This window comes from Triturus cristatus, chromosome 11 (genome assembly GCF_964204655.1).
Source record: "Triturus cristatus chromosome 11, aTriCri1.1, whole genome shotgun sequence".
Lineage (NCBI taxonomy): Eukaryota > Metazoa > Chordata > Amphibia > Caudata > Salamandridae > Triturus > Triturus cristatus.
In genome coordinates, this window is record NC_140594.1 from 111390432 (window position 1) to 111413709 (window position 23278).

At 46.1% G+C, this 23278-nt stretch overlaps 1 protein-coding gene across 2 annotated transcripts in view; it reads left to right on the plus strand.

The window, feature by feature from the left end:
- Nucleotides 1–23278, plus strand: part of MED15 (mediator complex subunit 15) — a 723364-nt gene that overhangs the window by 55732 nt on the left and 644354 nt on the right. For both annotated transcript variants that reach the window (XM_085634093.1, XM_085634094.1), the window contains exon 3: nt 9741–9792. In XM_085634093.1, the coding sequence (XP_085490219.1) occupies nt 9741–9792 (52 nt within the window). The remainder of the gene's footprint in view (nt 1–9740; nt 9793–23278) is intronic.

The window sequence follows — 23278 nt, forward strand, 5'->3', positions numbered from 1 at the left end:
ATCCCAGCCCCATAAATTGCCGTGCTAAGGCATTTTGAATTATAAATATCAAGCATTTCTTTTGAGGCTCTTTTGCCCAATCTCTGAGCAAACGCTCTCAGAGCCGTTGTTGCTTTTAGGAATTGTAGTTTTCTATTTTCGGTTGCACTTTTCCAAGTGCCTTTGTTATCTATTACAACTCCCAAATAAGGGTAAGTGGTAGTATATTCTATTTTGGTGTCGTTTAGATAGATGTTTTTCATTTTTCGGAATTGTTTACCTGATGCCATTATAAAGGTCTTTTTGGCGTTGATGTTTAAATCCAAATGGTTCATGAAGTTTTTATATCTGTCAAGAGCCCGTTGTAGCTCCAGGGGGGTACGGGCGACTATAACTGCGTCGTCCGCATAGAGAAGGGCGTGGATCGGGCGTGATTGAACGTATGGTTGGTCCTGGCTACCCTTTAACAGGGCTTCTTCCAAGCCATTGGTGTAAAGATTGAAAAGAAAGGGAGCCAGGACGCAACCTTGCCTGACTCCCCGCTCAATTCCAAACGATTATGTTAACTGCCCCCCTAAGCCATATCCTACTCTGGTGGTCGTATTGGAGTAAATTTCCCTAATGTAATTGACCAGGTTAGTGTCAATTCCCATTTGTGTCCTTATGGTCCAAAGCTTGTTGTGGGCTACGCAGTCGAAGGCTGCGGATAGGTCGACGTATGCCATGCATAGGCTGCCACCCTTTGCAAGGACGTACTTCCCTCTCAGAAGTGTGAGGTTCAAGACCTGTTCTATAGTACCTCTTCCTTCTCTGAAGCCGAACTGTAGGTCAGATAAGATGTTGTTCGCCTCTGTCCAATTTTGTAGGCGTGCTAAAAGGATTCTGCCTACTGTTTTACCTAAAGAATCCAGTAGGGATATGGGTCGGTAGCACGCGGGGCTATTCCTGTTTCCCTTTTTAAAAATGGGAACTAGGATCGAGTCTGACCAGGAAGTTGGTAATCCTACCTGTCCTAGTGCCTCTAAAACGTTAAGTAGCAGGGGAGCCCAGAGATCGATATTCGATTTGTAAAGATCCATAGGAACGGCGTCCGGTCCCGGGGCCTTTCCTGATCTGCTTACGTTCAGGGCCATCTTCACCTCGGCGAGGTTGAAGTCCATGACTAGAGGGTTGGTTCGGTCCATAGTGGGGCTGTGAGTCTGTTGACTTTTCCCTGCTGGGATAGAATTTTTTTTTGAGAAATGGGTTACCCACTCTTGTTCAGAGATGGTCGTTTCAAGTGTGCCACTATCTTTTGGTCCTGCCAGAAAGGAGGAATTAACAATCTACCAAAAGGTGACCGAATCTTTATTGTAACAACTATCATGTAGGGCAGTCCAGTGTGCCTCATTTAATTCTTTTTTCCTGGATGCGATTACTTTATTATATGTTTTCCTGGCTTGTGAGACCTCGGCGATATTTCTTGGGGATTTTTTAAAAGTTTTTTTGAGGGTTTTGTAAGCTCTAGAGCATGCTGGGTTAAACCACCGAAACTTAGGTTTGTCCTTTAAGATTTTTTGCCCTTTAAGGGGCACTGTCAAAGCGTTCTTTACTTCCAAAATTATTTTCTCATAGTTGGCCACGATCTCGCCGGGAGATGACGTCTCCGTTAGGCAGACTTCAAAGGCTGAACGGGCCGCGTTGACTATGGTTTCTAAAATGGCGGTAGGATCCGTATTTGATCATTTGAGTGCGTAACCATTTGAGCGGGACATTGAGATGTTATCATCATGATATATTGTTTGAGCCTTTTTTTGTGGGGCGGAAGTTTGAATGGTGATGGACAGTGGGAAATGGTCGCTGAATACACAGTCGTGAGTAGTGACAGCGGTAATCAAATTTGGGGGAATATTTCCTGCCAAAATAAAATCGATACAAGAAGATAGTCCTCTACCGTTAAAGGTTGGAGCAAAGGCGGTTGAAGGCACGGTAAGTTCGTTTGCGAAGGCTAATTGAAGGAGGGTCATGGTCTCATTCAGAAAAGACCCCTTATAAGAATGCGAAAAATGAGAGATGTTATTATTTAGGTGGTCAATAGAGACTGTCAGTTGATTCCTTTGTGTTCTACTGCAGCTTCCCAGAGTGTTCCAAAGAACAACTAGAGCGCTAACAGTCCTACTTATGATGAACATATGGCACACCTGAAGCCATCTTGCTTGGATTAAAGTGGTAACTCTTAAAACATTTAATTTAAAAAGGAACAAAATGAGGGGGTTCATTTTTCCATAAAAAGTATGATTAGTGCTGCAGAAAGAAAAATTAGGGCACGTTTTGAGTGACTTCTCAAATCCTCTTCTATTTCATTAAAAGATTCTGACATGCAGACTGAAACATGCACTTTCAATACCAGCAGCAGTTTTTCCTGGTGAGCAGTAGCTTTACTACAGTGATCTAATGAGCAAAAAGAGTGCTAACATTCTGAATTTATGGCAAATGTGTGACACATCTGAATGCCTTCTTGATGGAATCAAAGTAAAAAACTGAAAGTATTTCCTACTGAGGAGACTGCAGTAAATGAGGAAATTAGGAAACTTCATAACAAATAAGTCTCCCAAGATGGCCACCAGAGACAAAAGAGCCCAAATGTAGCCCAAATATCACCCAGATGTAGCCCAAGTATAGCCCAATGACAGAATGTCCCAGAGTGGTGTTAAAAACAACTAGAGCGCTTACTGTCTTCATTATGACAAAAGTATGGCACACCTGAAGCCATCTTGATTGGAATAAACTGGTAACACTTAAAACATTTAATTTAAAAAGGAACACGAGGGGGTTCATTTTGCCATAGAAATTATGATTAATGCTGAAGAAAGAAAATGAGGGCACATTTTGAGTGACTTCTCAAATCCTCTTCTATTTCATTAAAAAATTCTGACATGCAGACTGAAACATGCACTTTTAATACCAGGAGCAGACTTCCATGGTGAACAGTAGTTTTACTACAGTGATCTAATGAGCAACTAGAGTGCTAACATTCAGAATTTATGGCAAATGTGTGACATATCTGAATACCTTCATGATGGAATCAAAGTAAAAAACTGAAAGTATTTCCTACTGAGGAGACTGCAGTACATGAGGAAATTAGGAAACTTCATAACAAATAAATCTCCCAAGATGGCCACCGGAGACAAATGAGCCCAAATGTAGCCCAAATATAGCCCAATGACAGAAGTGTGCAAAACACTTATTATTTTGTGTTTTTGCAGTGTTATATAGTGCAGACTTGTCAGGTATTGGAGTGCTTTACATGAGCATTGGTTACATCACACAAGAAGAAATTCATTTTGGTTGTAGACATGGGGAGACTAAGTGATTTGACCAGAATCACAGAATGTCGAGCTGAAGCAGAAACTCCAACCTGGTTCCCCAGTTGCAAAGTCTGCAGTTCTGGAAGTAACACCACATCCTCTCCCCTAAGTGCAACATTTAATCAAGTGGTCAACTGGATAAAAAAACATAAAGGTAACAAATAATTTAAAAGTGCTTTGTCGCTATTTGAAAACTCAGAAAAGATGTCCTTATTTTAGTCTTTTAGAGCACTAACCATAATTTTGATGCCAATAAGACCCTCTCGTATATGTAATTTCTAAAGGAAATGCTCTAGGTATTACAGTTTTGATTACATCAAGATGACGTCAGGCGTTCCACACTTTTGTAATAAATATAGAATGTTAGCAATCTAGTTGTTCATTAGGATACTGTTGAGAGGCAGAGGCCAGGGGCACGGACTCTGAAAATTGAAGGCAGGTAGGAGGGTGCAAAGGCAACAATTTAACCACACTGAGCAGGCAGGAAGGGCCATGGCAGCACAACAGACTATGGAGGGCAGTGGAAAGGGGGGCAGGGGCAACAAACCAACAATACAGGACTGGCAAGAGAGGCTGTGGCAATGTAATAGACCATTGTGGGCAGAAGGAAGAGGCAATGGTAGTACAACCATACATGCCAACAGACCAGATTCAGCCAGGAAACGTCCAATGTTTTTAAGCTCAAATGGGCTTTATTTGATCTGTCTCCTGTCTACAATCTCCTCTTTTTCAATGTAACTCAAAGGGGAAAATCAATACCCCAGTTTTTTTTCAAAATCTCCCTCTTAACAAGTTCAAAATGTTCGCAAGTATGGTACATTGGATCATGGAAGGAAATGGGGTAGGGACATGGACTTGGATAACAGAGGACAGGAGGGACATGGAGAGGTGCACCAAACTGACCCTGCAGGGCAGGCATCAGGGTTTGCAACAGCACAATACACCACACAGGGCATGCGGGACGGGAGTGCAGCACAACAATCCATAAAAAGCAAGAGGGAGGGGACGGGACCATGCACATGGACAACAGAGAACAGAGGGGCAAGAGGCAATGGTAGCTAGCTGACCATAATGGACAGACAGGAGAGAAATCTGCAGCATAACAGACCATAAAGGGCAGGAGGGACGGATCAGGGGCATTACAATGGAACAGACAAGCCAGGAGGGAGGGAGTAGGGGTCTGCACATGTAAACAGAGGGCTGGGGGCGAGGGGGCAGGGCAGGAGCAGCAAGACAGCCATGGAGGTCAGGCAGGATGGGCACTAGAAGCAAGACACACCATGAAGAGCAACAGTGAGACTGTGATGGCATACACACAGACCACACAGGGAAGGTGGGAGGGGCCATGGCAGCACAGAAGACCATGCATGGCAAGTGGGAGGGTTAGTGGCAGCACAATGGCTACGATGGGCAAGAAGGAGGGTGCAGGGGCATGCACAAAGGACGATGGAGGATAGAAGGGAGGGTCAGGACCTGTGCACAGACAAAGTTCAGGGGATGGGTCCTCAACAGACCGCACGGGGCAGGCAGGAGGAGCAGTTGCAGCACAACAGACCAGGGAGGGCAGAAGGGTGTGGCAGTACAATGGACCATGTAGGACAGGAGGAAGAGGATAGGGGCATGGTATGTGGACAGGCAGGGACAGGTTACAGTCATCTGACAATGCTAGGCAGGTGGGAGGGGAGTGGCAGCTCAACAGAACACTCAGAGTAGATAGGAGTGGCAGGTCCATGGAACATGGTGGGCAAAAATGATGGAGCAGGGGCATGCACATAGACATCGGAGGGCAGTGGGGAGGAGAATGTGCTTAGCTTGCTGCCCCTAGAGTTTAAGCAGGAGGTCAATGATGGGGCATAGAATTGGGCAATGGAGGGCAGGAGGAGTGGACTGGTACATCATACTAAATTGAGGGCAGTGGCAGCACATCAGACCATGCATGGCAGGAGGGAGGAGGCTAGTCCATGGATTCACACAACAGAGGATAGGAAGGAGGGGGATGGGGCAGCAAGCGAACTGTTCAGAGAAGGCGGGTATTAGGAACTTTATTGTTTTTAAAACGTGTGTCTGTGCGAACTACTTAAAATATGAACAAGTATGCAGCATAATCTCACTTTTATTCAGGAAGAAGAGGACGTTTGTGACTGTGACTCCGGGCTCACTTGGCAGAAACACCCCCTGACCCTCCAAACCCTATCGCAAAATGTAATGCCCGTGAAAAGGGTAGGTGAACACAGTGTTATATAGAACATAGTCCTGAGAGCACGATTGAAAATGAAAACTAGATATAGTGTATGGTATAAACTATGCACCAAAAAGTGTGATATAAGATGAACTGCACGTGAAATATAATATGCAATACATTGTGCGCATTGACAGATTCATTGGAGAGCGCGAGATAGCACAGGCACTTGTGCGTGCTATGCGATATGCGCCTTGGAGTGTAATATGCACAGGGCAGTGTTTTGTAACCTAACTAGTCTCTAAAGTTGTAATATAAAATATGTGCTGGGGAGTGTAACTTTGTATATGCACTGTGACAAAGATATGGATCCCAGATTGCAATATGTATGGCATAGCACTGTGCGTTATAACTTAGGCATCGAGGAAGGCACGTTAGATGGGGCAATATAACCCGTGCGGAGACGAGTGTGGCATGACATATTCACAGGGTGGTGTTACAGTGCACATGGGCTAGAGAGTGTCATAGCATATGCACTAGCTGGTGGAATACAACACAGAGGTGTGTGGCACTCAGTAGGCAATGGTGGGTGTAACACAGCATTGGGCTCTGCCAGGAGCGCGCTGTGACTCTCAAGTGATGTTCGTCCCCTTTCCAGAGAGTAAAATAAAAAGTATTACACATCCGGCAGTGGATGTGTGTTTTATTAACCGTGAGGGGGGTTTCTTGCATAGTTTTGGTCGAATTTTTGTCGAATCCCCTTTGAATGGCTTGGTGTGCACGTGTATTAAATGTGCCCGTCAATAGCTACCCATGTTTGTATAAATAAACGACAAGGGTGTCTACCGGGATTAGGCACGGTAGGGCATCAGACATGTCAGAGCTTCACTAGTGGTGTAAATACATTCCACGTGGATTCATTGTATGCATAGTCACCTTTTAATGAATATCAGGCAAATGGTCATGGTGATAGGTACGTACGGTTTGTCCAGCATGTCCTAGGTGTGTCTATATATATATTTTTTTAAAATAATAAAAAACAGTGGCCGGCCCTGGGGATTGGGGTCAAAAAAATATAATTAGGAGACAGGTCCTGGGGGATGGGGTCATCAGGCCCAATAAATTGGAATAAGAAGGGGAACCACACAGCCCCCCTTCTTAAAAAATTAAAATACATTAAAGACTGGCATCGTGCCGGAGGCCACGCCCCCTCCTTGCAGCACTCTGCAAACGCGCCCCCTGGCGAGTTGTAAGTTGGGGAATTAATTCCTCTTCAATACTGAGGGTCCCTGAGGGCCAACTAGCCCAACAGGCATCTCCAGTATGCGCCAGGGAGCTGCGCTGCAGACAGGTGTTCTGAGGCCAAGTCCCTTTTTACACCTCTCTGCAACGCAGCTCTGTGGCGCTTACTGGAGGTACCTAGTGGTCTATTTTGACCCTAGGGACCCTTAGGATTCAAGGGGACTTAATCTCTCAACTTAGAACAGCCACAGGGCGCGTTTACACAGTGGTGAAGGGAGGGGACGGGGCCTGAGGTGACGTGTGCAAACACGCTCTATGGCACGTTTTAAATTGGGGATATAATTTCCCTTCAATACTGAGGGCCCCTGGGGGCTAACTAGCCCACCAAGTGCTTCCAGTAAGCGCCACTGAGCTGCAATGCAGAGAGGTGGTCCAGGCCGTGCCACTTTTTACACCTCTCTGCAATGCAGCTCTGTGGCACTTACTGGAGGTACCTAGTGGGCTAGTTGGACCCTAGGGACCCTCAGGATTCAAATGAACTTAATCTCCCAACTAAAAACGGACACAGGGCGTGTTTACACAGTGGTGAAGGGAGGGGACGGGGCCTGAGTTAACGTGTGCAAAAACGCCCTGTGGCCTGTTTTAAGAGGTAGTTTTAATCCCCCTGCCCTATTATATACTAGGGGCTTACAGAGGAGGTCATGCTAATCACAGGGGGACCCCAACGCATAATGTTCCCTAGTGTATGTAGGTATTTTCACTGTATTCTAAGTGTCTTTTAACATAGCACTGGCTCTAGGACTGGTTAGTCAGACTCAGTTACCACCAGTATCCGTCTGAAAAAGTTGAGGGTACAGGATGATTTTGCAACGAGGCTTCTTTCTGCTCTTTTTGTTCTTTCTGCACGTTATCCTTCTTCCTGCACTTTTCTTCGTCTTTGAGGACCTTCTGTTGCTTCTTTCTGCACTTCTTTTTTTTCTTTCTGTGCATTTTTTCTTCACATGTCCTATCTCTGTAGGCAAAGTTAGAAATTAGCATTTAAAAAACCTTTGAAATTCACAGAAAAAACCATAGGTTTCAGGCACGTTATAGTTAGGAATTAGCATTTAAAAAACCTCAAATTCACTGGAAAAAACCATAGGTTTCAGGGGTGTTATAGTTAGCTGGACTTTTCACTTGTACAAAACTATTGAAATTCCCCCGTTATAGTTAGTTCAGCTAACTATAACTCGCGCGCCCGCAATGCACTGCTGATGACGTCACATATTACATCACTCATGACATGGTCAGTGACATCACTCATGACATCACTGATGACATCTCAAATGACATCACTGATGACATCATCCTTGTGATAGAGTGGCAGACCTCCTCATACCCTAATATAACCTTTGATACACACATTCAAAAATAGAGACTAAACTTTTCAAAACAATGGACATACCAATACCAGTTACAACAACCTCTTCAGTAATTCTAAGATCCACATACACATCCACTCATTCACCAACAGTCCTATACAGTCACTCATACATGTACTCACTCATATGTACTCATACACCTATACATCCTGTAACACAATGCCACTCATCCATAGAGTTACTCACACACATAGTCCCTCATGCTAATAAAGGATCAAACATACATTTACTTGCATATACAGTTATACACACACCACCACACTTACTTTTACGGAAACTTACACATACTTAGTCTTTTAAACAATCACTTATAGAAACACATACTTATTCATACAGGAACTCTTTCAATCTCTCACTCTCACATATACTCACTTATACACACCAATAGTCACATATACTAGTTTAAAACATATGTAGTTACTCATAAAGACACTATTGAGACAGTCATTCACTCACTAACACACCCATACACACACTCATCCACCCATACAGTCCTGCACACATGCTGTGTTCAACACATACAAACAGTGAGTCACTCATTCATGCACCTATGCACTACGTAATACCCCCCACCGAACCATGCAGACACTCAGACTGATACTCAAAAAACCAACTAATAACCTATATAGACACCCATGTAGCTACTCACCAACCCATGCAGCCACTTATACACAAAGTGAGAGACTGATACAGATATTTACATATTTAAACATTACTCACTAAGCCATGTATTCACTATGATACACTTAATCAGTCAGTTACACAATCAATTTTTCAAAAACAAATCATCCATTTAGACACTTATATACCCATTTATTCTTCCATCGACCTTGAGATATACATATATAAAACATATTTAATTTTCAGAAAAACACACATTCACTGGATGATGTCATCAGTGATGTCATTTGAGATGTCATCAGTGATGTCATGAGTGATGTCACTGACCATGTCATGAGTGATGTAATATGTGACGTCATCAGCAGTGCATTGCGGGCGCGCGAGTTATAGTTAGCTGAACTAACTATAACAGGGGAATTTCAATGGTTTTGTACAAGTGAAAAGTCCAGCTAACTATAACACCCCTGAAACTTATGGTTTTTTCAGTGAATATATATATATGTGTGTGTATATCTATGTATACTTTCCTGGGAAGTTGCAATGTAAAGTGAATCCCCATGTAGTGACTGTGATGTAATTACTCCTGTGGTACTTGCATGTGATGTAAAGACCGATCAACATTTTCACTTGTGATCAGATGAACGCTTATATCTTTAAACTTCGCTGCTGTGTGGCTTGCCTATTGACTGTAGATTTCAGTGCTGTCAGAACCGCACCAAAATGAAAATACATTTCAGTTGTTTCTGTGTAGATTTCTCAACATAATATACATCTATTGAAATAGGATTGTCAGAGATTTAAAAAAATTGAAAGCCTACACATACTATTTTGATAACCTGTATTGACACTAGGAAAGTATGAATCTGCGGTAGATTGCCAGGCTGGAGAACAATTGCTGCTTCCTTGTTGAATACTCAGTGTTGCCTGATTTGCTTCCTTTTATGTTTTCAGGAGGAGTACCTTTCTCTTGTGGCCAGGTTGATCATCCACTTCCGTGATATACGTAAGTATATCTAGTATTGTTTAAATTGAGCATATGTTTATTCTGAATGTTTTGCTTTTCATTGGAAGGTGCTCCTTTCTAACTCATTAACTGTTTGTTATTCTAGTCAAGAAACTTGGTATTTTGTAATGTCAGCTATGAGCAGATTTGTTTTTTTTTAGGATTCCCATTCGTCATTCTGGGCTTAATTCGGGTAACTTATATGTGAATTGCTATCTGCCAAAAAATAAATGTCAAATAGGCGAGTCACTGAGGTTGGTCTTCCTTCTACCAAATTCTTTGTGGCCTCATTTGTCAGTATGTCCTTGTTTATCTTGCCATTAGGATATGGTTTTCCTTTCAGCACCTAAGGTCCAGTGATTCTCCCTCTCCTGAAAGTAATTTGATACTGTATTGTTCAGTTGTTCAGGACACTGATGGGGCATGTCCTAATTTCCAGTTAGTCAGAATTCACTGTGACTGGGACGTTTGCATTCATTGGCTAACGTATGAGCCTACAAGGCGTAAGTTCTGTGGTAGGTACTATAATTTCATGTGACAATGGAAAAGGATCACAACAGACAATTGGACATTACATTTGATAAAATATGGATACTCTATAGAGCTCACAAGAACACCACCTGAAGATCCGCCCAAAACAAAAAATTAACAATAGCAGACCAAACACTGTTAGACGCAGAGATCAAAGAGCTATACCTCAAAAAGGCAATAGAAAAGGTACCAACACCAGAATGGTTCAAATGAAACTACTCGCCATACTTCCTAGTACCCAAGCAGGATCAGACTCTAAGACCAATATTGGACTTAAGATTCCTAAACAAGATCCATGAAGTACTCCATGTATTCACCCTATTTCAAAAGTCCTCCGGCTATACTATTTACTGGGATAAATCCCTGATATATACCCTGAGTGGACACCCTCCGCTACTCCCGTCGGGTTGTGGTGCTAAAATTGTTACTGATGGCTTCCAATACCTAGGAATCTACATCACGACAGACGAGGCGGTCTTTTATCGCACATTTTACTGCCCCCTTCAACGTCTTAAGGCAGATGTAAAACATTGGAGGGCTCTCCCTCTTACACTCTTGGGGAGAGCGGCGCTGTATAAAATAATGGCACTCCCTCGCTTACTCTGTGCGTTGCAGAATACACCACACTTGGTCCCAGCCCAGTATTTCACTTCTATCGAGTCCGAAGTTCACAGCATCTTGTGGAACGGCGGCACACCCTGATTCGCCTTTGCCAAACTTATTAAGGGCTGGTATGATGGCGGCATAGCTTTGCCGTCCATCAGATCATATTACTGGGCCTCACAATTTATTGTCCTTAACCACTGGATGCATCGACTAATTGATGATCCGGCCTATCGGATGGATAGACCCAATATGCTACTGGGCACTTACTTAAGGGCCTTGTGTGAGAAAGTGCCATCTTTCTTGCATGGTATGCCCCCACTTTTTGCAGAATTGCTGATGTACTTTGACTGAGTGTGCCCTGGGCTGCTGCCAATCGGGTACCCAGGGCCTATGTTCCTTCCCTAAAACTGTGTGGAAGCCTAAACCCAATTTTCATCTCTGGCCACATGTCAGCCCCTGGTAAATGGTACACTAGGTACCCAGGGCCTTGTGACCAGAGAAGGGCCCTAAGGGCTGCAGCACTTAGTGCCACCCTTAGAGGCCCTGTACCCTGACACACACACACACACACACACTGGCCTTGTGTCTGGGAGCAAAACAAAACCGAGTCGACATGGCACACATCCCTGTGTTACAACAAACAAATGATGGACGGAATGCTGACAATGCAGACATTCTCCCCCAGTCAAGAGATCTGGGTTAAATCCATCGTTCTTTTGCCCACTACACCACCCCAGTTTCGACATGGCCATATGCAAATCAGTCTTGACCCTGTGCCTCATGGGAACAGTCCAGTCCGAACTGCCAAGCCACGTCTTCCCTGGACCGGAATCAAGCATCCTAGGACCGGTTTCTGGCTATCAGCCGTCATCAGCCAGGATAGTTTGACTCCAGTGGCGTAGTGAGCACGGGTCCCACGTCTGGGAATACCCATCCCACTTAGGGCGAAAAGCGTTACAACAAACAAATGATGGACGGAATGCTGACAATGCAGACATTCTCCCCCAGTGAAGAGAGGCACAGGGTCAAGACTGATTTGCATATGGCCATGTCTAAACTGGGGTGGTGTAGTGGGCAAAAGAACGATGGATTTAACCCAGATCTCTTGACTGGGGGAGAATGTCTGCATTGTCAGCATTCCGTCCATCATTTGTTTGTTGTAACGCTTTTCGCCCTAAGTGGGATGGGTATTCCCAGACGTGGACCCGTGCTCACTACGCAACTGGAGTCAAGCTATCCTGGCTGATGACGGCTGATAGCCAGAAACCGGTCCTAGGATGCTTGATTCCGGTCCAGGGAAGACATGGCTTGGCAGTTCGGGCTGGACTGTTCCCATGAGGCACAGGGTCAAGACTGATTTGCATATGGCCATGTCTAAACTGGGGTGGTGTAGTGGGCAAAAGAACGATGGATTTAACCCAGATCTCTTGACTGGGGTAGAATGTCTGCATTGTCAGCATTCCGTCCATCATTTGTTTGTTGTAACACACATCCCTGTGTGCCATTCCCACAACACACACTGCCCTGGCATACATCAGTCACCCCTCTAGCTGGGTGCCCTATGCCAGTGGTGTGGGTACAGGTGAATGATCCCTGTGCAAAAACAACAGTTGATAGACAGAATGCAGAACAATGTCATACATTCACCCCAGTACAGAGATCTGGGCCTAAATCCATGTTTTTTGTGCTCACCATGCCGTTCCAGTTTGAACCCAGCCATCTGCAAATCAGTCTTGACCCTGTGCCTCATGGGAACAATCGAGCCAACTGCCAAGCCAGGTCCTCCCTGGACTAGAAACAAGCATCCTAGGACCGGTTTCGGGGTTTCACCCCTCTTCAGCCAGGATAGCTTGATTCCAGTGACTCGAGGTGACAAATGGAAAAACAGTTGTTGGACAGAATGCAGAACAATGTCATACATTCACCCCAGTACAGTACCCAGGTCCATTCCTGGGCACTGTAAGTGCAGTGCTGCCATTTAAAGAGTATATGGTGCTGGGAGATCGTCAACACTAACTCCACAGCACCATGATGGCTACACTGAGAAGTTTGGTATCAAACTTCTCAGCACATTAAACCCGCACTGATGCCAGTGTGGTATTTAATGTACAATGCACGACAGATGGCATCTTAGAGATGCCCCCTGAACCTAACCTACAATCCACATCTTGTCTGAGGGGCTGCCTAGGCTGCCACACAGCAGACATGTTGCTGGACCCCTGGGTAGAGAGCCATCCGCTCTCCTGGGCCTGCAACAATGCACATCCTGGGCGAGGTGCTAGGTCTCCTCCCCCAGGATGGGCAGGGGAAGCTTCAAAGGCACGCCACCTTTTGTGAGCTTCTCCAGGCCACTTGCTGTACTCATCAACTGGCCCCTACCGGTTCTGACCCCCACTCTGGTGGGAAGACTGGCTGCAAACCCCAAGGAAGGAAAGGGGGTGTGCCAGCCTCTGCCAACCCCACCCCTCAGGTGGGGGAGGCGAGGTGAAGCACATTTCCGGGCTCTCGCCATCTTGAAGCTGGGAAGCCCTGCCCAATCGGGACTAGGCTACTGCCCCCCTCCCACAGGACAGTGGCAGGATAGGGGGTGTACCCACCCCAGGGAAGGGACCCATTGGTCCCTGCCCTTTACCCACCTGTAACACCCCTAAATTTAGTATTTAGGGGCACCTTGAACCTTTCTTCCTCAGATCCAGATTCCGAAACAAGAAAGAAGAACAAGAAACAAGAAGACCTGCCGTGCAGCTGCTAACAAGAGGAAGATACCAACTGATTTGGCCCCAGCCCTACAGGCCTGTCGACCCTCGAACCTGCTTCTGCTAAACCCTGGCGCCTCCAGTGGCAGCAACCTCAAAACCCCTGGAGGACCTGACTGCCTTGTGACTCTGCCTGGGACTCCCACGAGCAGTGGTACTGCTCAAAGCAAGTAACAAGCCCCTGGCATCAGCCAGGAACTGTGAACCCTGCACACTCTGCACCCGCCAAGCCTGGCCTGTGCTGGAGTGAACAAAGACCACGAGTACGTCCCCCCGGCGCCTGTGACCCCGAATCCAGCCCCCAAGGACCCACCTCGAGGCTCCTGACGACACCTGCAGCCTCAACCTGGGACCCCTCCAACCGCGACCAGCTGAGGGTAAGATTTCCCGACGCCAAAAGGCACCCCTGCACCCGGTGCCCTGCGGGCCCCTGTGCCCAAATCCTGGGTGCCTACCTATCCTCCAACTACCCAACTTACCTCTTGAAGTGGTGGTCGCACCTGAAGAATCTTCGTCCCTGAGCTTGCAGACTTTGTTCGTTCTTGAGCTTCTCCATTGAAATCCATTGAGCGCCCAGCGGCTCAAAAGCACCCTGCACCCAGCCGCTCGAGTGCCCCTGGGAGTGCAACCTCTGGCCTAATCTACTTCCTCATTTGCCCTGAGCAAGTGACCGGGAGCCCAGCTCCCACAGCCGCGTGGCCTGCTAGCCAGCAGCCACCAACCAAAGGCCCCCTGCCCGCCATAGGATAACATTGGGCCTGAATCACTCTGCACCCGGCTGCCCCTGTGCCGCTGAGGGTGTAACAACTGTACTTACCTTTCCCTGGGAGACACCTGAGTCTGTGCCCAGAACCTTAACTCTGCCAGTCGAGTACTTACCCAAAAGCCGATAAATCACTTTTCTTCCATAGGGTAACATTGACTGGTTTCACTTGGAAATTCTTCTACGTGTCGAGTTTTGAAAGTTTAAAATATTAATCTAAAATCAGCTGAATTACGAAAACAAATGTACTCACCTATTATCAGGAGAGATCGTAGTGCTGGATCTTGGTGCCCAGCACTGACCCTGCTAAGTAATTACAACCGTACTTACCTATAACTTGATTTTCCTCCTTAGGATAACATTGCCTGGTTTTTGCCAGAAATTCTTTTAAGTGTCGATTTTGCAAACTTACAAATATTAGTTAAAAATAGCCTGGATAACAAAAACACATTCTTCCAACTGTTTACAGGAGATGCCCCAGTGCTGGATCCAGTATCCAACACCGAGTTAGAAAAAGTAACAATGACACACTTACCTGCTTAGTGAATTTCCTCCCATAGGATAACATTGATGATTCTACGTGAAAAAGTTTCGAAGTGTCAACTTTTAAAATACACTAATATTCCTTAAAAATCACAACTGTAAGCAAAAGTTTTTACTCAACTGTTTACAGGACATGTCCCAGGACTCAATCTAGGATCCAGTCCTGTGGTAAGAAAAGTAATCCAAAAGTAATCAATTGCATTGAACTAGAAATTCCCATTGAGCTCAATGTTATATTGTGTTTGAAATTGTGTTGCCTATTGCAACAACTGTAACTATTGCATTCAAAAGTCTATTGGCTATTGAAAAGTATTTAACTAAAGCATCCCATTCTGAAAAAGTATATTTTGATACCTATTGTTGGTTCTAAAATAAAACTATATATTTTTATATACAAACCATTGGCCTAGAGTTCAGTTCTTGAGTGTTTTGAGACCATTTGCTGACTGAGTGTGTACAACAAATGCTTTACACTGTCCTCTTGATACTGCCTTACAGCTCGACCAAGCTACCACTTTAGAGAGTAAGGTTATATCTAACTTTAGCCTCTGCCAAACCTCTGGGGACTGTGGACTCTGTGCACACTGTACCTATTTGGGAACAGTATATACAGAGCCACTGTCTCACACCTTGTATGGTGGGTCTAAACAAGAGCCCAAGTTCACCACGACCTCCACAACAGTCCATCTGGCACCTTGCGAACTCAGCGTTTGGCTCGAAGGGCAAAATTACGCAGGCCACACCATTGTTTGACTCTTGTCGCCTGGGTACGCTTGGGCAGCAACCCAGGTTTGATAAATGGGATTTGATTGGCCTGTCTAGGGTGGGCGACCTGTGGTTCAGGGGCAGTATGGTGCCTTTCAGTGATTTGCAGCAATGCCAACTACATGAGGGGGAAACGTTCCGCTATCTTCAGGTACGCAGCGTACAGACCAAGGTGCTTTCTAGAGGCAAGGACTTACCGGTGTCTTCCCCCTTGGAGGATAGGTTATTGGATGACTATCTCCCCAGCAAAGCCATATCTCTCACATATCGTAAACTCCTCAATAACTCACCTGACCCCCTTGATAAAGTCTGTGCGAAATGGTGCTCTGACGTGGGTGAGATCTCCGAGGAATGGAGGGAGGGCCTGGCGTCACCCCGTGAGGTTGCGATTAGATCCCGGTTTAAATTTATTCAACTTAAAGTATTGCATACACCAGCTCCGTATTGGTTGGAATGGGTCTTTTAGACTTTTCGTTGTGTCCTCGTGGCTGCGGCCAAGAAGGTACTTATTTGCATCAATGGTGGGACTGTCCGACTCTCAAAGATATTGCGGTTAGGTCATCTCCGTTTTATCTGAGACTTGCAGTAAAGAAGTGGAGGCTACCCCAAGGTTGTGTCTCTTGAACATTTGGGATGCCACTGATCTCTCTAGACCGGAGCGATTGTGGGTCACTTTGGGATGCATGGTGGCTAAACGGAACATCGCTAGAACTTGGAAAGGAGGGGTTGATTTGAAATGCGTTGATTGGGAGTCCGATATGGACTGGTGCATGCAGGCTGAGAGAGTGGTATAAGAGAGTAGAGGTTGCCCGAGTAAATGGATGAGAATTCGGCCCCCCCTGGAATAAGAACAGAGGTTGGTTGTTCACCCCCTTTAATGTTGATTCCCCGTTTGTGGTTGATAACGAATCTTTGTAATTGTGCTTCATTGGAATTATTTATGAATGCGACTCTTCCAATTGGGCTGCATTCTGGTATGTTTTAGGTAATGTCCCCAATTGTTTTATTGAACTACTTCATATTTTAATGTCTTATTGTGCAGTTTGATGATTTTGTTTTGTATTTATTTTGATTTGTGTGGTGTATTTTGATGTGTTTTTCATCAATAAAAATTAAAAAAAAAAAAGATTCATAAACCAGTTAATGTGAACACAACGCTTCAAAATGTGCACCCTCCAAAAAATAATTCCAACATTTTTTAAAAAGGGGATTACTTGGCAACAAGAGACCTCAAGGACGCCTACCTACATATCCCTATGAGCGAAAATCACAGAAAGTACCTAAGACTCCCGCACAACGGAACACACTACCAATTCAAGGTACTCCCCTTCTGCATAAAATCTGCTCCACATGTGTTCACAAAGTGTCTAGCTGCGGCACACCTGAGAAGAGAAGGAATCCACGTCCACCCCTACCTAGACGACTGGCTAAAAAAGGGACACTCGAAACAGACATGTCACAATCCTGTTCAAAAGACAATTAAAACGCTACAAGACCGGTGTTTCTCAATAAACCACAAGAAATCTTCTACAACAGCAGAAAAAGAGAAAACCTTCCTAGGAGCAAGACTAAACTCAACAAACGCAAAGGCTTACCCCACACAGGCCAGGATGCAAGCTATCCACCACCAGAGGGATCAGTCTCTGACAGGGAGGAGAGTAATGAAACGTATGGGCATGATGGCATCATGCATCCCACTTATCCCTCACGCTCGCCTACACATGCTCCCATTCCTAGAATGGCTCACCAGCAGCTGGTCTCAAGCCACAGGAAGTTGGGAGGATCTAGTGGTTGTTACACAAAGGGTGCAAGCACAGACACAATGGTGGGCATCCTACAACATAGCACAGGGGAGACCTTTCAGGAACCCAACTCCATCTATGACAATCACCACGGATGCATCCCTAAACGGATGGGGTGCACACTTCAACTAACTAAACGTTCATGGTCAATGGAAGGAACAGGACTCCACGAAACACATCAACATCTTGGAGATAAACTGTTTTTCTGGCACTCGAGGCATTCTAGAAACATATTCAGGGGAAGAACATCTTAATCCAAACAGCCAATACAACAACAATGTTCTACCTAAACGAACCAGGTGGAACAAAGTATTTTCCCCTAAGCAAACTTGCACAGGCAATGTGGCAATGGTCAATACTTTAAAAGATCAATCTACAGACCGTACATCTCCCAGGAGTAGACAACATTACAGCAGACCAACTGAGCAGACAAAACAGCCGCCCCCACGAATGGGAGTTGAAGCAGAGGACAGTATAGTATCTATTCAACATCTGGGGAACACCAGTGATAGATCTGTTCACAACAATGCAGAACAACAAATGCCAATGCTTTGCCTTGAGGTTTCCACCCCACCTATCAAAGGGAAATGCACTTTCACTCAATTGGTCACCGACATTTGCTTACGCCTTTCCACCAATACCCCTGATGCAAAGAATGTTGCAAAAAGCCCAGGAACAAATATGATTCTCAATGCCCCTCAATGGCCAAGACAAACATGGTACTCAACCCTCCTAGAAGTATCCAAGAGAGATGGTCGGTATCAAAGCAGAAAAGGGACTGCTAACAATGCAGCAGGGCCAGATTTTCCATCCAGAACCGGCAACAATACAGCTAGCAGCTTGGCGCCTGAGTGCGTAGAGTTTGGGCATCTCAACCTGCCTCCGTGAACTACGGAAGTTCTAAGGGAAGCAAGGAAGCACTCTACAAGAAAATACTATACAGCAAAATGGAAGCGATAGACTACATGGTGCACCACTAACAACAAAATTGGTTCAATTAATACACAAGAAAGTTATTCCATACCTTACTTACCTTGTGGACAGCAACATCAACTTTTCCAGCCTTAACCCCTTCGCCGCGGCAGGAATTCCGCCGCGGCGCTGGGGGGGTTTGGGGGCAGTTGCGGTGGCGCTGTGCTCGTGACGGAACCACTCCGTCACGAGTCACGGGTGAGCTGTGCTCATGACGGAGTGGTTCCGTCACGTCTCCGCCCACTGCGCTAATCGCCCGCACAGGCGGGGAATTAGCGCCGCGTGGGCGGAACGGCCGCAGCATGACGGAACCACTCCGTCATGAGCACAGCGCACCCGTGGCTCTTGACGGAGTGGTTCCGTCATGAGCACGGAAAGGGTTAAAGTGCACCTTGCTGCCATAGTGGCATACACAAGAGGAAAATCATGTAAAAGTTTTTTTACAAGACCAGTCATCAAAAGGTTCTTAAAAAGAGCAAAGAGAATAGCTCCACCAAGAGCTGCTCCCGTTCCTACGTGGAGATAAAATACAGTACTTTCTCAACTAATGACAAATCCCTTCGAGCCCATGCATGCAGCACTACTCAAGCGTATTACTCTAAAGACAGCCTTTCTTATTGCTATAACATCACTACGAAGAGTGAGTGAACTCCAAGCGTTAACAATACAAGAACCCTACCTACAAATTCAAAATGATAAAGTAATCTTAAAAAACAATCCAGTTTTTGTCAAAAGTGGTATTTTAGTACCACTTAAATCAAAACATTCTCCTGCCGATTTTCTTCAAAGACCCAAAAACTAAAGGAGAGAGAAGCCTCCATACCCTGGATGTAAAGAGGGCTTTACTGTACTATTTTCAAAAAAATGAACAAATCAGGAAGACAAACCAATTGCTTGTCGCCTATGCACACACCAACAAGGGGTCAGCGGTCACAAAAGCAACTATTGCAAGATGGATAGTACAAGTCATCCAATTATGTTATTCCAATGCCAAAAAGGAACTAACAATGCAACCACAATGCAACCAACTGCTTACTCTACTAGAAAGAAAGGAGCAACGCTAGCCTTTATGGCCAATGTACCCATTGACTCCATTTGCGCAGCAGCAACATGGGCATCACCACACACCTTTACGAAACATTATTGTGTGGACATACAAATTAATAAGGAAGCTCAAATTGGACAAAGGGTGCTTCAACACCTGTTTGCAAGGTCTTCTTCCTTACACCACAGCCTCCCAGAAATGGGAGAAACCGCTATGTAATCAGATGCACAGCATGTGAATCCAGAAAAGGATTCATGCTGCAAAACGAAATGGTTTCTTACCAGTAGGAGTAGTTTTGCAGCTTGAAGAATATTCTGTAGTCACAAGCGACCCACCCAGCCTCCCCTACACGGAAAACAAACAAGTGGGGAAGCAAAGGATTATATCAGTATTTCTCAAATCATCTCAAGGATTACAAAAAAAATGAGAACAGACAAAAGAATCCGAAAATGGTCACCACGCACGTCGACGTCCAGGATACCGTCTGACGTAATGCAGGGGACGTACCTGGCACCAAATGGTGGTCGAGAGCGACCCCCCCCCCCCCCCAAAAAAAAAATACCGGACCCAACCACTATATGGCGGAATGATGCACAGCATGTGAATCCAGACAATTCTTCAAGCTGCAAAACTACTCCTACTGGTAAGTAAACATTTCGTTATTGTACATCGCCATTAATCATCGGGCAACCAAACTGGATTCCATTAGATATTAAGGGGGGCACCAAGACCACAAATCTCATGCTGCAAGAAACAAAACTGAAAAGCAAGTCACTTATCAAATCGTTGGTCGCAAGAAGAAGCAGCAGCAACAGTCGCCATGTAAGCGGAACCTGCACCCCCCCGCCAGGAGTGAAAGCAGTACAATCTCCATGAATGCATGTACTCTTGTATTCCGTCCTCAGTGGTTTGAGGAGTCATAGTAGCCCCCCCCCCCCACCCCACCCCCCCAAGTATTGAAGCCATTAAGTGTAAGTTACTGTCTGGGGGGACACAGCATCATGGCAGCACGCTTCCACGCCAGTCGGAAAGGGAGCTACCGATCGTTGTTCTACTTCCGCAACCACTTGTGTCCTCTCCTTGGCAGCCTGTTCCTTCTTAGGGCCAACCGGGCAGCGCCTGCTGCTGGCCCTATGGGTACCCTGCACTTTCCATTCCAAAGGGGCCGAGGAAGATTCTCCTGGTGCATCCGTGATGCCCCTTCGCTCCAGCCAGGACCATGCATCCTCCGAGGTGGCGCAGACGGTGGTACTTGGGAAGAGGTGTGGTGCAGCGGCTAGGGCAACTGACGGCGGACGCTGGGGATCACGGTTTGATCTCTGGCACCGGCGGCAGGTCAGCCCAGCACCATGTGACTCTGGGCAATAGCTCGCTTAATCATTCCGACGGCCCCCAGCGCCGGGATGCCTACAGGTAGCTGTGCGCTTTACAAATACTGAATTTACATTTTTTACATTTACATTTTACTGTCTCCCTGCATGATAAGCAGCGTCGCAGGGAACTGGAGGTGTAGCGTGTACTAATAAGCATCACACCGCAAGCATTTACCTCTAGTAAATGTCAGTAGGTTAAACCTGTCGCAATTTAAAAGCGTAAAGACGAGCCATTAAATAATGGGACATCTTAGTTTGGTGAGCACCAAAATCCAAATATAAGGCCACATTTTTTGGGCAATTCTCATAATTGGGTGCTATTTTTTTTGCACCTGATAAATGGAAATTAGGATGTAATAAATAGTGCACCCTTTTACGGGCCAATTCTGACTTGGGGCCTCAGTAATCAGCACTCTAAATGCTGGGGTGCTGAAGTCGTATACAGTTTTAAAGAAAAACTGCAAGTCCTAGAATACAGTATGCTATTGGCTAAAATTCAGGACTGGCTAAAGAGGTCACAAGGCATACATTAGATTTTGGAAAGACACAGGTCTCTTCACAAATAGGATGACCAGATGCATCCACATCACCGGGCCACCAATTTTACATTTCTAAACTTTGCTTTTACATATCATTATTGTCACATGTATGGACTGGTCCAATGAGCTCAAATAACAAAAACCAAGAGTACTCCCAGAATACTCTGATATGTAATATCAAAGTCCAAGAATGGAAAAGAGATGTTCTTCTGATATGGAGTTATCTGAACACCCTACATCTGTTCGCTGCTAATGTATCTATTCTGTTTGAATCAAAGTGAAGCAAAATGCAAGCTGATGGCATTTGACGTTATCTGTGGCATGCCATTGATGTTCTGAATGGGTGATTTTAGATTGAGAGACAGTTCAAGCCCCAACACTTCTCTTCTGTATCAATTATAATAATATGAGCGGAGGACCATCCAGTTGAGCTTGCTTGTGCTTAAACTCTTGCTGAACTTCTGCGAGTCCTAATTGACTACACTCTCCCTCACACATCAGGACTGCCAGAGTGTGCCAAAGGCATGTTAAGACCAACACACGCTCCTTTTTTAGGTCTCGCCTATTCTTTCCCGCAGGGATGGATAAGCAAGATTATAGTAAGCAGTCCGAAAAGTCTACCTAGCTGCGGATCGCGTACAGTTCATGTGAACACAATCACGCGCATTGTCAACAACTGCCACAACCACGCGCATTCTTTACAGCTTCCATTTTCTACCAGGCACTTCATGCGCGCGTGCCGCGCTCTCCCTCTGTTGTCACACGCATTCAGCTCACCAGGCTGCACACCCCCTCACTCTCCGTATGGTCGCACGCCTTTTCTTTGATCTCTGCCGCGCGTTCTCAAAGGCTCCTCTCCGTCCACGCGTCTCTCCCCTTCCGTGTAGTTCCTCCCTGCCTTCTCTTTCTCGCAACTTTTCAGGAATCTCGGCTCTGTGTGACTTACTACTTGACCTCCTGCCTCTGTGCTTTGCATTCATCTCTTATATTTATTTACTTTTGATTGTGTTTCATTATTTTACTTTACGCACCTAAACACGTATGTTTTTGTATGACTTTCATTCTTTGCTTTCCTGCTTACATTCTGATGAAGATTACTCTCTTCACTAACAGCACTTTTATTCTGTTGTGCCTCGCTGTGTCTTGAGGTCTGCCCTCGCAAGTCGCCTGCAACTGGTCCTTTACATACACTGGCCCCTCTCACGCAGACCACACACACTGCCCCCCTCTCACGCAGACCACACACACTGCCCCCTCTCACACAGACCACACACTGCCCCCTCTCACACAGAACACACACTGCCCCCCTCTCACACAGACCACACACTGCCCCCCTCTCACACAGACCACACACTGCCCCCCTCTCACACAGACCACACACTGCCCCCCTCTCACACAGACCACACACTGCCCCCCTCTCACACAGACCACACACTGCCCCCCCCTCACACAGACCACACATACTGCCCCCCTCTCACGCTGCCCCCTCACGCTGCCCCCTCACGCTGCCCCCTCACGCTGCCCCCTCACGCTGCCCCCTCACGCTGCCCCCTCACGCTGCCCCCTCACGCTGCCCCCTCACGCTGCCCCCTCACGCTGCCCCCTCACGCTGCCCCCTCACGCTGCCCCCTCACGCTGCCCCCTCACGCTGCCCCCTCACGCTGCCCCCTCACGCTGCCCCCTCACGCTGCCCCCTCACGCTGCCCCCTCACGCTGCCCCCTCACGCTGCCCCCTCACGCTGCCCCCTCACGCTGCCCCCTCACGCTGCCCCCTCACGCTGCCCCCTCACG